The 15,840-nt window shown below is 35.7% G+C and overlaps 1 protein-coding gene across 1 annotated transcript; it reads left to right on the top strand.

The window, feature by feature from the left end:
- The first annotated feature begins 8,539 nt into the window (after nt 1–8,539).
- On the top strand, nt 8,540–15,507 carry LOC121424028 (growth arrest and DNA damage-inducible proteins-interacting protein 1-like). Its single transcript, XM_041619602.1, has 2 exons — nt 8,540–9,026; nt 11,481–15,507. Exons 1-2 carry the CDS (start codon nt 8,569–8,571, stop codon nt 11,731–11,733), a joined length of 711 nt encoding a protein of 236 aa, XP_041475536.1. The 5' UTR covers nt 8,540–8,568; the 3' UTR covers nt 11,734–15,507.
- The last annotated feature ends 333 nt before the right edge of the window (nt 15,508–15,840 follow it).

Below are 15,840 nucleotides of genomic sequence, written 5' to 3' on the forward strand. Positions count from 1 at the left end.
AAAAATTTAACTTTAGAAAAGTTGAAAAATATCAAGCTTGCACGGTGTCCTTTAATTTCAAGTTCCCTTCAGAAAACTTTCAAAAAAGCTTTAGGTAAACGCAAACTTAAGGGAGAAACTTGAAAGCTCGGTCGTTTCGCTGCCTCGCTGTCAAGTTTCTTCATTTGTTCATGCGATTTCCCGCCCCCGGAAAACAAACCTGCGCATGGTCATTGTTATCTTTGAATGTACTTGAAATGCTTGCATGTTTGAAATGATTATGGTTAAAATATGGGTCCTAATATTAAAGGAAGTATTTGAAGTACAATTTGAGGAAATTATAACATATTTCATCATTTTCTTTTCCCCCTTTTTTCACTTTTTCTCTTTTTTTTCTATTGGACGTGAAAACTTTTAGAGGGGTCCATATCCATCAAGCCCCCCCCCACTGAAGTATTCACATTGCTCCTCTAAAAACAGTATTTCATTTGTGCTTTCATAATTAAATATCATTATTTTATCAAAACTTTGTTAGTTATATTTCATCCATGCATTTTAGTTATTAAAACTTTTAATTTATTTGTATTAATTCCTCTCGCACACAGCTCTTTTTGCAAGTTGTGTGAAATATATAGGATATATTTCTGCAAAAAAAGTGTTTATAAAAACAAATTCCAGATGACAGAAAAAAAAACTACGCAACTTAATTCAATGATTGTATTATGCGCGGATGATCTGTCACAGTCAAGAAAAGTGTAAATCTCTAGGAGTCATGATGTGGAATAAGCAAAAAAAGGGAATTTATTATCAGTGCTAATCCTATATAATAGTAGAGCAGGCAAATTGTTTATTTACCATATATCATAATATTTCTCATTTGGCAGGTCCAAATTTTTTTTTTTTTCTTCGACAGTCAGACACTGTTTATGATGATCATCTTACACAGCATAAACTGTGGTGTTAACCGGTGTACATAGAGGACCACACCAGTTATTTTACACCAGTGTTAAATTGGTGGTGTTAGTTTTACACCTTGTAAATGGTTGTTACATTTACACTCTTTGGTGTTATGTTCCATCTTTAGGGTGTAATTTTAACATCTCAGGGTGTGGTCCTCTATTAACACCGATTGGTGTCAGTTTTAACACCACAGTTTTTACAGTGTATTTTTTTCACATATCCAAAATTACGCAATACAATTTTTACGTCTATATTATTGCAGTAATAAGTCAAAATCATTAAAGTCGAGATGCATTTGAGAAGAGGTCGAAGTTTGCTATTAAGTTTGCTATCACTTTTTGTTGGCTAATATTTTCATGCTATAGTTTATGGCATATATCTATGTAAGTGCACGTTATTTCGAGTTCAATGGTTATTGCTGATGGGATGAGGGCATTGGCGGCGGAAGCCAAAACACCTTAAATTTTGAGATGGACACAGGTAAAAAAAATTGACAATCAAAAAAAAGAAAAAAATTAGGGGGGGGCGTCCCCCACCTAAAATTTTAGGGGAGGACAGGTCTCGTCCCCCTCCCCCCCCCCCCCCCCCCCGCTTCCGCCGCCTATGGATGAGGGAGGGGTATTCGCCTGTATAACTCGCTGCTATGTAGCATGGACCTGTATGTGGCTACATCATTAAATTGTGAACCCCGCAAAAATCCATAATGGTCATAATCATGATAATTATAGCTAAATTTATGGCACAAAATATCAGTCTCTCATTGGTCCATGCCTTTATGCCTACTGGATATTTTTTTTAAGTTTTCATTGTTGTGTCTGGTGCAGTAGCTCTTTTCAAGAAAAGATCGTCTTCAAAATGGTTACAGAATTTGTACAAGTTATTTCCTATCTCAACCAAATTGGTATTGTGCCTGACCCACCCCATTAAGATGAATGTGTCAAACGCTTAACGATATTCTTCCAGTATATACTGCGCGTCAGTAATGCATGGTCTTATAATTATATTTTTTCCTTGATTTACTTCAATGGTGTTTTTTTTTCGATATTAATGAGATCATCGCATACATAGTCCTGCCAATTATTGAACAAAAGTCATCTTATAAATTTTGTCAAGCAAACGTTTGATTTTCAACTTACGCAGTTGAAGGTTATTTCAAGATTATCCTAACTTCGCTGTAATATTGTTCCACCAACGGAATAATAAAAGAAAAATTGTTTTAAAATAAACTTAATTGTTGCAGCTTCTGCTGTTGTTGATGATGATGATGATGAATCAATGAATTACAGGTAAGAGAAAACAAAATGCTGAGGAGTGAAGGAAAGAAGGAAGGAGGGAAGGAAACTGAGAAAGAAAGAAAGAAAGAAAGAAAGAAAGAAAGAAGGAAAGAAGGGGGAAAGGAGAAAGAAAAGGAGGAAGGAAAAAGGAAGGAAGGAAGGAAAGAAGGAAGGAGAAAGAATTAAAGAAAGAAAGAAAGAAAGAAAAAGAAAGAAAATAAGAAAAGGAAGAAAGCATTAATTTAAAAAAAATTATTTGATTGAATCATAGCATGCACGTTTATACACTGCAAAAGCTCCGGTGTTGATCACACCAGCCCGGAATCTATATAATATACTGGTAGTCTAGAATGTCCACACCAGAGCCTGTGTTGAACAATACCAGTTTCGTTTATTCAACACCAATTTAGTATCAAAACAGCATCGGTTTGATTGATTGATTGATTTTATTCGTCAAGAATATCACAGGAGATTACAATGAAATTGAAGAATACCTTGACAGGATAGCCCATGAAAGCCAAAAGGCTTATTTCCAATGGGGTTTGATTCGAAACTGGTGTTGTTTCAATACTTTTCTGGTGTGTACATGTATAGATTCCGGGCTGGTGTTAAATCAACACCGGAGTTTTGCAGTGTAGATACACAAATTTAACTAGAGAATAGGCTAAAATTGGCTAAATATTAGCGAGCGCAAGCTAGCTAGCTAGCAAGAGAACACAGAGAGTACGATCTTACGTATACGTAAGCTCCCGAAGGGAGCTAGAGAGGCAACTCTTTTTGCGCGTTTTTGATTTTCCATAGGTTTTGTACATAACAAACATGGCTGCCATTTGTCCAATTTGAAGGTTGATTTTGGAAGGTCAATGTTTAATTCATGAGTAATGACGTCAAAATACGCACAATGCACTTGTATGATTGGATAAAACGCTAATGTTTTATTCATGTCCTCATGCATTAAACATTTTTTTCCGTCCCACAATTCCCTACGATATCTGTGCGAAGTGTCGTTCTTTTTGATTCTGCGAAATTCAAATTTTTGAAATACAATAGCAGGTCTAATTATCTGTTTTTAGAATTGACGTTCGAAATCATGATTTCTGAGTGAACTTCAAAGGAGCAGAAAATCTTGGAGGAAACATTAATATCAATCTAATGACATTCCATATGAATAAAAGTAAGTTAAGTTCAATTCCTTACTTTGATCTTAGTTGAAATTGTAGTGTGTTTGCTGGGGTTCGGCGTCGCATGCATGGCTTTATGTGCAGTTTACAACGCAAACCACAATTTCCATATTTCCATTTCTTTTTCCTGTCCTGATCCTAAATTAGTCTGAAATCTGACTGACATATTTTCTCAGAAAATAACATAGTTCTTCGTAGAACTAAGTTTGTTAATTGGGATGCTTCTTGTCCTTCCTTATTAAATCTGTATTTCAGTTCTTATTGTCAAATATCAGGGGTAGATGTGGACTTGTTTAACGGCAAAGCTGCATCAAAATTAATCCACATACCGTACCATATAGCCAGAGCGGGATGCGGACTTTGATATCGCCGGTGCCAGCCGGCTGCAGAATTGCCGATGTAGGCTAGGTCATTAGGTGTTGGAAATTAATTGTCAAACAAGCTTGAGTTGAAATTTGAAGTTATAGGCCATGGGCCTAGTACTGATTTTTCGACACCGCTATTTCAATATAATTATCTGCATTTAAAATGAAATGAAATTAAATCTAAATGAACTGAATCTGTTTGGAATGATATTGGTAGATTTTGCCATGCTCATGGAATGATTTGAGACAGATATTATCGTTTTTCTTTTTTTAAATAAAAGTAAGGCCCTAGGATAGGTCTAACTTGAACATAGATTTTAAAAAATAAAATTCTAGATCTGTCTGGTTTGACTTTTTTTCTACAAAGATTTAAGTTAACTTTATTTTAGTTCCTGGCTGGACCATTGGACTAAAACATAATTAGCCTAGCAACGGAGTTTAATGATTCTTTTTTTTCGGGGGGGGGGGCAACATTTATTTGTCAGGGTTCAAACTGCTCAATTGTTTTTTGGAAGGGTTGAGAAAATTTATAGTGCCCTATTTTGAATTGTTTAAGTATAAGGCTAAGCAGAGAGAGCAGCTGATCCAATTGATTTATCTTTATTGTCCTCACTTGATGTTATTTGTGGTGAAAGGCAAAGGGTCATTTAAACCTGCCAGCAAGTGAGCTAACCCTTTTTTAAAATAAAAATCAAACTTAAAGAGGAACTCACTTAACGGAGAGATTCAAATCAGACATGTACATAGATGAGTGCAAAAAATTTAATGATTGTCTCGCACTGATGAATGAGCGAGAGCCATATTATCACACAAATGATAATTATCCTACATCTGTCAAAGCTGGCTTGGTGTATATATATATATTGAAGATTGACAAAAGACCTCACTATAGTAGGCCGCGTATGCTTGAACCATTTAGTTTTTGGTCAAGACCTGCTTTTTTTGTGTGGGGAATTTTGAAAGCTGGAACTCTGAAAAAATTGTTTTAAGAGAGGAATTTTGTTTATCACTTTTGAAATGTTTAACTGTAAGGTATTGTATGTATATTGAATTGCAGATCCAATGGGATCCAGTTCTTAGCAGTCCAAGCCTAGTCAGAAGTACAAAGTCAAATACCATTTGCATATCACCAAGAGGTACAATCTGATGAGTAACAGGATATCTGATCTAAAAGCTTGCCAGGTATGCTTGTTTTCATAAAAATATAAAAAAAAACCTTTTTTTTCTGAATCATGTTATCCCATAAAGTAAAGCTCCATGATGAGATAATGTTCTTTTGGATTCAAATTCACCAGTATTTCCATTATCATCAATGCATACTTCTTGTCCATGTCTCTTAGCTATATTAATCATACATAAATTCACTTTAAAACTCAGTTACTCTGAAGACAGAAATAAAAGGACAAAATATTGAGATTAATCTTTCGATATATATTTGAATGGGTTTTCACACTTAATAAAAAAAAGTTGTATGAATAATGATCTATAATAGTGATCTATGATTTTTATCTGGCAACATAAGTTACTACATGTGCATTTTCTAAATAATATTGCATGGAAGAGTAGGGGGTCATAAAAAGTTTAAAACTTCTAAATAAACTGGACTTGATGAGTAAGAATAATTTATATCAGCAGCTCATTTTGTTCCTTTCTCTTTTTGTTTACTATGCAGGTTTCACAAGCAGTTTGAGTATCACCAGGGCAGATCAAGAAGAAATATGAAGGCCAGGTTCATAACAAGCAGTTTCTTCATTGCAATTACAGATTTAAAAACTTGAATGAATTTAAATAAATGTGTCAATACATATTGAATGCTGCTTAAACTACACATCTGTTGAAAAAAAAATTAATTGGAGTATAGATATTTAGGTTCATAGGTTTCACACAAGATCAAAATATTTTTCCAAAGGGCACACTTATCCCCCCCCCCTATTAATGTTCTAATCATCTACATGTAGTACTTATACTGGTAGTGAAAGCACTTTGAATAATATTAGTAGTTTGAAAGGGATAGGCTGTATTCTGGTTATCTAAACAATGCAGAATGGACCTTTACTGAGGTCTGGGCTATGTAACATACATGCCTACAGACATATAAAGGTGATAAGAAATAATGGATTTTCATTGAAAAAATGTGCATAATAAAAACAATGTGACAGAACAAAGGGCGAAGAAATCACTCTCAGTCCGGGACCCCAATTCATTAAAGGGGAAGTTCACCCTGAAGAAAACTTTGTTGTAAAAATAGCAGAAAAATTAGTAAAAAAATATTGGTGAAGGTTTGAGGAAAATCCGTTAAAAAGTAAGAAAGTTATTAGAGTTCAAAGTTTTGGATTTGTGACATCATAGTAGACGAGCAGCTGCCCCATGTGTTATGTAATATAACATGCATGAATTTCAAATTTTGTGTGGTTCCTGATGACTTAATTTTGTTTTCTATTCATGATCGGGTATGAAATGATTTGTCTATTGATACACAAAAGGTAGAGTGAAAACCATTTTCAATTTTCTGAGAAAATGACATTTATTTGATTTTTTACCATTCGCTATGTATGAATGCTGCTCGCATATGACGTCACAAATCAAATAATTGAAATTCTAATAACATTTAGTTATTTGATGAATTTTTCTCAAACCTTTGGCAATATTTTTTATTATTTTTTCTACTATTTTTACAATAAACTTTTTGTCAGGGTAAACTTCCCCTTTAAGACTAACTACTATTCTAACTTTGAAATTCTGGTAATTACTATGGAAACATTAAAGCAACAGATCAAAATTGGGGTTCCCATGCTAGTTGCTAGTTACATTTGGGGCCAAGAACCTCTATGTATTGCTGGACATTAAGCTGTTGAATTCATTTTCTGGGGGAAGTGAAAAGTTGTACTATTTTTTTTTTCGTTTTTAATCTCTTTGTTTTTGTAACACTGTATTGTCGATGTCCCATATAATGAACTAGATTAGCTCTGAAAATAAAAGAATTTGTTGGAAATAGAACACAGCTCTAGCAGCACTTCACAACAATAGACAATAAGCAACTTTGTTACTGATTTTCTAATGTGCAGATTTGGGAAGGCACTCTTTAGAGAAATGTGGCAATGTGCTCCCCTTTTTTTATGAAGTGTCCCCGATTAGATTAGCAGGCTATTTCTTGTCAGCAAATGCTAAAATAATGATTTGATATTTGAGTAACTGACTTTGAGAGAGGTATATCGATAATCTTTTTATTAATGGCATCCTTGATGCCCCCCTTATATTGACTATGTAAGGCTTATCAATAACTATGTAAGTGAATATACATACTTATTTTTTTTTCAATTTTTTTTCTCTAGATTTTGCCAAAAATATGCATCCCGTCTCTTGTAATATTCTTGCAATTTCTTTTGCACTCATTATAGGCATTTTGCTGATGTAATTTGATGCTTTGGTGAGTAAAAGAGAAAAAATATTTTTATCATGTATTCAAAAATTTATTAATTAATAAACATTTTAATTTGAAATATTACTTTCTAATCTTGATATTCGTGATTTAATTAATCCACCAATTTATATTCCGTGAAAGATATGTGATGATGATGTTATTGCTACCAAACTGTGTTGTGATGAAATAGCACTGAAGATTACTTCTATATGACTGGAATATGATAGTGCTACTGATTGATTGATTCTGTATGTCGGGTATCCATGGGTATAATACTAGTACAACAGGTATTTAGTATCAAAATAACATGCGTGGCAAGATAGCCCATAAAAGCCATTGCAACATGGCATACTGTGACATTCAGGTGCAGCCGAATTAAAGACATGAATGAGTTTGATTTAAAAGTGGGATAGGAATTAACATGAAATGAGAATAATTGTTTGCTCGCATGATTATGTGGAATGTGTGTGTGTGTGGAAGAGAGAGAGAGGGGAGGGGGGGGGGGGTGGAATCGATAGAGAAATATAGGGGGTGGGCAGGTACAAAATTTTTATTTTATTTGGAAGTGACCTTTAAGATAGCCTTGATGAGAGCAAATACATGGGGGGGGGGGTACTGGGCTCTCTTTTGCTCCCATCCCAAACTCATGAGACTTTAAAAAAAAAAAATCTTCATAAGATTTGCACCAGATTGTTCATTTCAATTTCAAAATAAAGACAAAATGACCTGATTGCTCTCTTGCTCAGATTTTTCTCATCATTTTAAGTATTTACCCCACCCCCCCCCCAAAAAAAAAAATAACCAAATATTTGTGGCTATTCATGATGTGTATATGAAAAAAATGGGCAGTGATGAACACCAATAGAGCAAGCAGATCCCTAAGTTCAATCCTACTAATGAATCTCTTGTAAGCTTCCAAAATGTCTTCCAGGGAAATATCTAGCAAATAAATGAGGGAATTAATTGATGTAGTAATAAACGCGAAAGAATAAAAAATATGTAAACAAGAAAAGATGAATAAACAACTGAATACCTTGAGGGGGTGAACGGGGGAATGATCAATGACATGAATTTACCAAAGACGCAGCTCTATGAATAAATTTCATATTCAATCACGTCGCGTAGTATGCTAATTTGTGACAATTTGCTTATTTGCATATTTTTACGCTGTGCGCGCAGGCCAATTTATGACCACGCCTCTGTTTCGCTGGTGTGCCATGAAATTGTGGTGTCCATAGCCTTGTACGCGAAAAATGGGAGCAGTGTGCACTTTTGACCTTCCAAAATTTCCCCATGTCTGACCGGATGCAGAAGCGGAGTTTCCACCCCCTGCAAGAGAAATGAAAGAGTGCCATCTGTAGTTCCAGAAAGAAAATACGGTAATAAAGATGGCGACTCCCATGGCTGCCATCAGGCAATTCTTGCCACGGACTTTTGAGAGACTTACAGTGTTACCTGCACTGGGAATTAGACATGGAGAGAGCAATGTACCCAGGAGGATGTGCGGCGTTACACAGCTTCCCTGTCGACAATATTCTGATAAGGTTCTAGAAGGAATGGGCGAGTTTGTTGAAGAAGAAGAGCAGCTGGATTTGGACCTCCTCGATCAGCCAGCGGTTCGAACGCGCCCCATAGATCGCCCGTGGGAGAAGACGAGGCGTTGGCATGCGAAGCAGTACGCCAGAATGGGAAAGGCTTCTGGTGTTGATCCCGCAATCATGTGGCCTACAAAATCAGAACTAAGTAAACTTATTGAAGAGGAGAAAGAATATTTTCCAAGTCTTCAGGAAATGCAAACCGAACTTGCAGCTGAGAAACAAGCAGCAGATTTGGAAAGACTCAAAAGGTAGACTCCAGAATCACAGTAGATGATTGACATGATCATGATTGGGGCTAACCCAGGGGGCTCCCGGCCGCGTAGCGGTCGGGAGCCCAGAGCCCAGGATCGTACGTGCAATTTGGCATACTCACCTGACAAGCGTGAAGTATGGTCAAAATAATTCTCTGAATAAAGTTAAATCAGAAATCAAGCACTTACCAGGTTATATGGATGATAGTCTAACGAGTGGCAGTTTTTCTGACATCTGGGCACAGACTGGAACCTCAAAAAACAAAAAGTTCTCTCCTTCTACCCCGTCTCGATCGGCCATTTTGTTACAATTCATAACAAAAATGGCCGATCGAGACGGGGGTAGGAGAATTTTTCGTTTTTTGAGGTTCCAGTCTGCGCCCAGATGTCAGAAAAACTGCCACTCGTTAGACCATCATCCATTATCGTGGTAAGTGCTTGATTTCTGTTTTAACTATTTATCTATTTTGACCATACTTCACGCTTGTCAGGTGAGTATGCCAAATTGCACATACGATCCTGGGCTCCCGACCGCTACGCAGCCGCGAGCCCCCTGGGTTAGATTGGGGCAAATGCACAATCACATCCATTCCAAAATAATAATAATTTCAGTCAGAATTTGGCAAGTCAATCCCAACCTTCAAGTAGGCCCGTTTCGGGTACACGTGTACACGCACGGTCAAGTCAGTGCACGTGTACTAAATTCCATCACCGTGTACACGGTAGCATCTGCATAAACAAGCTCACAGCCTCACATTAAATCTTAGTTCTCAGACACTGCACATGTTTTAATTACTAATATGTCAACATATTTCAATTAATCCAGAGTGAGTTCACTTCCAAAATCGCCAATTTAATCCACATTCTTTCTGGAGACTCACGTTTTTGTACCACGAAATCGGCACGAAATGGGTCTGCTCCGGTCTCAAAAGCTCGAAAGCGTTGCTCAATCACACTCAGAGTCAATTTGAGAATCACCAATTGCGATAGCGATCATCGCTACAACTTACGTGTTATACGCTCGCACACAAGCCTACAAACAAACGCTCTTCAAATTGGCAACATAATAATGAAAATTAATCGATAACTTCAGTTACACTTATTCTGCAGCGATCTGTGCATGCATGTACGGTACAGTATACAAAATGCGCATCCACCGAGCGTCGGCGATAGCTAGGGCCCTGCACTGATTTTCTTTTGCATTCTTTATTAATTTAATGTGCTGCTAAGCCGAATAAACTTTTAATTTGCACCAATTTTTGTGGATTGATACTTCAAACTTCTCAGGTAAGCTTTAAAACCGTGACTTAGGCTATATAGACCCCTTTTAATGACATATTGATGCGGGTCCGTGTCGACATGAAAACAGAACTCGCTCTCACAGTGTTTACAACGTGTACACGACCGAAAAACATGCCGTGTACACGTGCATCGAAAAAATTGACTTTCAAAACGGGCCTACCTTCAAGGGAAAACAGAGTTTGAACTTTGATGACTTTTTGATCAATCATATATTTATTTTGGCAATTCCATCACAAAAACATTGATGTAAAAAGTATTCAAACTCAATCAAACCAAAAGCAAAACACTGAAAAAATCATCAAAGTTAGACTCAGGGATAGGCTGTGGTTATGTTAAAAAAATAAACATAGTGATATGCAAGTAAGAGTCAAAGTTGAAATGTATTCTGTATTTTAATGTCAGAACTTTTACAATTTAATATTTGCTGATTTACTATTAAGCCAAGGAAACTCTAATATATATTGCAACAATGGCAATTTCATACTTGAAACATTGAAATGAGGATTAAAATGTATTTCATGTTAAAATGAAATAGGGAATGGGTGATGTCATATGTTCATTCATTTCCATATTCACATACTCTATATCTATATACAATGGGCCAACTTTCTCTTTAATAAGTTAACTTTATTTTGTCATAACTTTTTATTTTACATCAAATTTCATTGAAATAACATGATTATCAAATGGGAGTAGTATTGAAATAAGATCATCAGGGAGGAGGCTTGCAGGACTTCTCCAAAATATGTAACCAAACCATATTGGTGAAATTTGTTTTGCAATGTTCAGGCATTGCTTATTTTCTTCATTCATTCATCATATTCCTTAGACCAAAAGTTGTGTTCCTTCACTTAGTGTATTTTTTTTGTTGATAGAAAACAAGTTAGTGTGTTTGATTTCTAAGTTTTCACCAACAGATGTCATCACAAGGAAGTGCTCAAAATGACAGATTTTGAGCACTCCAGCGAAAAAAAATAACCGTAAGTTAGATGACTTTTATTAGTTGCATACATGTACATGTGAACTTGCATGGACTTCTCAGAAAAGGGTAGTTGCAGAGGTTGCAGACTGAAAATAAAATCGCACTTTTTGTAGACTTTCTTTACAAGGCAGTTTTTTCAGACCCTAATTCTTTTGTTTATTTTTCAGGGAGAAGCTTATTGCCGCCAATATGGCTAAGATGCCGAAGATGATAGAGGATTATTGGAAACAAGTGGAAGAGGAAAGAGCCAAGAGAAGAGAGCAGAAAGAAAAGAGAAATCGTCTTCTTGCCCTTGCCAAGGAGAAGCTTGGCTATGCCGTCGACCCTCGCAGTCCTCGCTTTAAACAGATGGTAGAAGAAATGGAAGCGGAGGAGAAAAAGAGAAGGAAAGAACTCAAGAAGAAAGGAATCAAAATATGATCTAAAGAAGTTCTGCAATATGATGGTATCATTACTCAGGCAAAGACTATTTTGATTTTGACTCTTTCTCTTCAGAGGAACATGTATTTCAAGGAAATAAGATATTCTTGATTTGTTTGGATGAGTCCAATTATTTGACGAATGTCAATAATACCTATTAAAATGAATGGTTTTACTAGTACACAGTGCATAATAGTGCTCAACATCAGTGGTATAGCATGCTGGCTAATGTTTGAAGGTTACAGTACATCTGCAATTTACATGCAAGTACATTACTAATATATAGATGTTAATGAGCTATTCTCATTCTCACTTGTGAAAATCAGGAAAATCTAAAAAGGAAAAACTGCAAAATCAATGTATTGTAACTGCATTTACCAAATACCATGTGAGGTGGAAGGAACTACAGAAAATGCGAAAAGAATATTATTGATAAAATCGTGTGAAAAATCGAGGAAATACATGATGTACAAAATGATGTTTATTGATCACAACTAGGATAAGTTTGCATTTAGGTTGACTGATAAGCTGCTGAGCTATTACTATATCAACAGTGATTTTCATACCTTTCAATATGAAAAGAGGCCTAATCTTTATCAAAATGCAATGTCACTTTTTCTACCAGTTCTTTTGAGATAAAATGGTACCCACTGAATAAATCAATAAACAGTTTAATTCTGAAATCGAGATGTAAACTAGTTCTACTACCAACCCAACAAACCAATTCACATCAGTTTATATTTTTTTGTTATCTGAAATTTTTTTCAAAAGCTCCATTTTTCTAAAAGAAATTCCCTTTACAACTAGTGGCATAAATGTAATCAGTCAGGGATTTTTTTTCTGTTACACTGGTAATAACTACAGTTCCCAGTACTGATTTTCAGAAACTGATGTTATACACTTGTGTCTAATAGCGCCTTACTCTCCTGTACCAGCCGCACAGAAACGTTAGCACTAATAATGCGGTAACAGTCAGAGGCCCTGTTACAAATGGTAATGTCGCAGTGTTGCCTGATACCACGCCTTGATACATATTGGATCAACGCTTGGCATCACAATCCAAATGACTGGGCCTACTCTTAGTGCTCTGTTAGCACTAACATTTGTGTGCAGCCCGTACAGGTCTCTCACCATTTTTGCCACAAACGTAAAGCAAATTATCCTGCATTTCAAGACATATGTATTGAAGCAGTGTCCTTTAAAGTACACGATGTATGTAAATGACTTGCGTCGATCCAAGTCGTAATTATTTGCTGGAGAAATGTATTCTGTATATTGAATAAATTTCATAAAAACATGCTCCCTTCTATCCCAAATCTTTAAATGGTCCCAAAAATTTCGACTTGGGCAACGTTACCTATATGTATTATTGGAAGCAGAGACGGAGAAGGGTAGAGTTAACGAGAGGGAGAGAGAGAGGGGGTGGAGAGAGAAAAGCAGAGAAGAGAGAGGGAAGATGGGTGTGGAGTTGAATGCGAGTCACAGAGAGAGTAAAGATATGAAGTATAAATGGTTTATATTGTACCACACACATTTAAAGAATGATAATTCACGATTTTGTTTCTTACGCTACAAAGTCAAAGTTTTTATTTATTCCAAGTAAATAGATAAGCGATCCATCGATTATTGTCAAACTCTGGATAGAGAGCTTATAAGAAGGAACATATAAGTTTACTGTACAAACCCATTTACATTTAAATACATTTATTAAGACAGACACTAGCCTTAACCACAGCAAAATATAATCAGACTTCATATTTCTTTTTAAATGCTGTTGCATTCCTCTCTTTTTTCATCCCCACTGCTCAAACAGTATACTTTGCCAAAGGTATAAATGTATTCAATATGTGTGATCTTGCACATTTAAATAATACTGCCAAATATTCAAATAATTTTTGAGCACATGCAGATAGACATGATCTTGCAGCTATTTAATTTTTATGACTTTTGAAAGCAAAGGTTCTTATTTTGCCATATGTTGAGACTTGAGAGAAAGAAAGGAAACAGAATGTGAAAAAGTTCATTGCCCCCCTCCACATTGTCTTATGGTTCATTAACTATACAGCCATTTTGAAATTTAAAATATCAAATTAATTTATAGTACAGATCCATGATTTTACTTTCCTTCTGCGACCATTCCTTTTTGTCATTTACTGTAAAGTAGATGAAGAAAATATGACAAAAATAATTAAACCCCCAATTCTAGATCAATCTTTCCATTATGCATATCTACAAAACCATTTCCTTGTCCAAAGAGGGCTTCACAGCATCTTTCAATAATATACACTACATATATCATATTTCTTCATCCTCATCAGTAATGGAGTTGAGGCCAAATTTTATAAGCATTGGGCCAAGCCCCAATATAGAAAGGTTTCTCTGGAATTCCCAGTCTCAACTCCATTCCTGGGGGGTGTTTCACAAAGATTCAGGTAAAACTTTAGAGAGACACACTAACATTTCCAGTTGCGTACGGTGAAGAAGACATCACCGCATTTACCAAACCATGCTAAGAGGACACAGGCTACTATGAATTAATCAATAATTTTGCCTGTTATGTAACATGTGCATCAGCATTTAAGCATGACTCTCAAGTCACACTTTACCTCTTTGTGAAACCCTCCCCGTGGGTGTTTCATAAAGCTATTCGTAAGTTAAGAGCCGCTTTAAGAACGACTGGTGATCCTGTCTTGTTGTAAATGGTATATTCAATGGCGATGGTTTAGTGCATAAGAAAAATATCACCTGTCGTTCTTAAAGTCGCTCTAACTTATGAACAGCTTTATGAAATGGCCCGTTTCTTTTAGATACATGTTATCCAAGGATCAAAACAACTCTAATGCTCAGCATTGGCTAAGTCTACATCTTCTCCTTCACCATCTTCCCTGTCTAAAATAACATTCGAGAATAATTATAACATACTGTAATAATCACTTTTAACACTGATAAACTCACATGACTCCATTAAGAAAAATAAATTGTTTTTAAAAATCATTCATGGCTTAACTAAAGATGAATATGCCAACAATGAAACTTTGCTAAAAGCTGAACATTAAAAAGGCAGAATAATAATACTTCTACAAATGACAAAAGGAATATAAAGTAGCAAATGAATGCCCTAAACATTTCATTTAGTTTATATCAAATTTTTAGATTTTTGTGATGTGCCATTGGAGGCTTCATCAAGTGTGTATCTTGTTTCTATGAAATCATCAGACTGCGCCAGAACCTAGTACCATAAAGCTTAGCAATCGATTGTGGGGCTGGTTTTTAAGATTGATCATACACAACAATCAATGCAACCAATCATAGAAATCAGTCCTAATCTCAAATTGCTAAACTTTTAGTTACAGAGACCTCATGGATGATTCTTAATATCAAATCCTGGGCTTCGTAACACAAAGATTAACGATCAATCCATAATTGACTGGCCAATCAAGATTAACGTAACACGCACATTCGGTTTAAAATACTGACCAGGGGGCCGTTTCATAAAGCCGTTCGTAAATTAAGAGTGACTGGTGAACCTTTCTTATGCGCTAAACCATCGCCAATGAATATACCATTTGCCACTAGAAAGGATCACCAGTCGTTCTAAAAGTCGCTCTTAGCTTACAAACATCTTTATGAACCACCCACCCAGAACCAATCAGTGCTGTTCTTTCATATTTGCATTTCATCGCAAACATTTGTGTTACAAAGCCCAGAACACAAAATAGAGAGAGGATTGGGATGGTAAATGGCTTTAACATGATCACTAAATCGTTAAAAAGAGCTTTTGACCCCTGAATTTTAGACGTTTCATACTGACCTCAAACTATGATGAGTAGCAAGTCATCGTATCAAAGATGGTCTACAGAATTATTTTATGGCAACGGAAAATGGTGTGTAAACTGTAGACATATAATTTTTTTTTAACTGAAAATTAAGGCACATCTACAACACAAAAAAGATATATAAAAAAACAAAGCCAATGCAAAAACAAACCCAACAAAATATAAAAAATACTGAATAACTGATAATTAATAATAAGCTCTTTAAAAAACAGTTCTGCAACATAGGTCTAATTGAAAGTTATTCACTCTTATGCAGAACATGTATTCAAAA

The sequence above is a fragment of the Lytechinus variegatus genome, chromosome 11 (genome assembly GCF_018143015.1).
Source record: "Lytechinus variegatus isolate NC3 chromosome 11, Lvar_3.0, whole genome shotgun sequence".
NCBI classification, from domain to species: Eukaryota; Metazoa; Echinodermata; class Echinoidea; order Temnopleuroida; family Toxopneustidae; genus Lytechinus; species Lytechinus variegatus.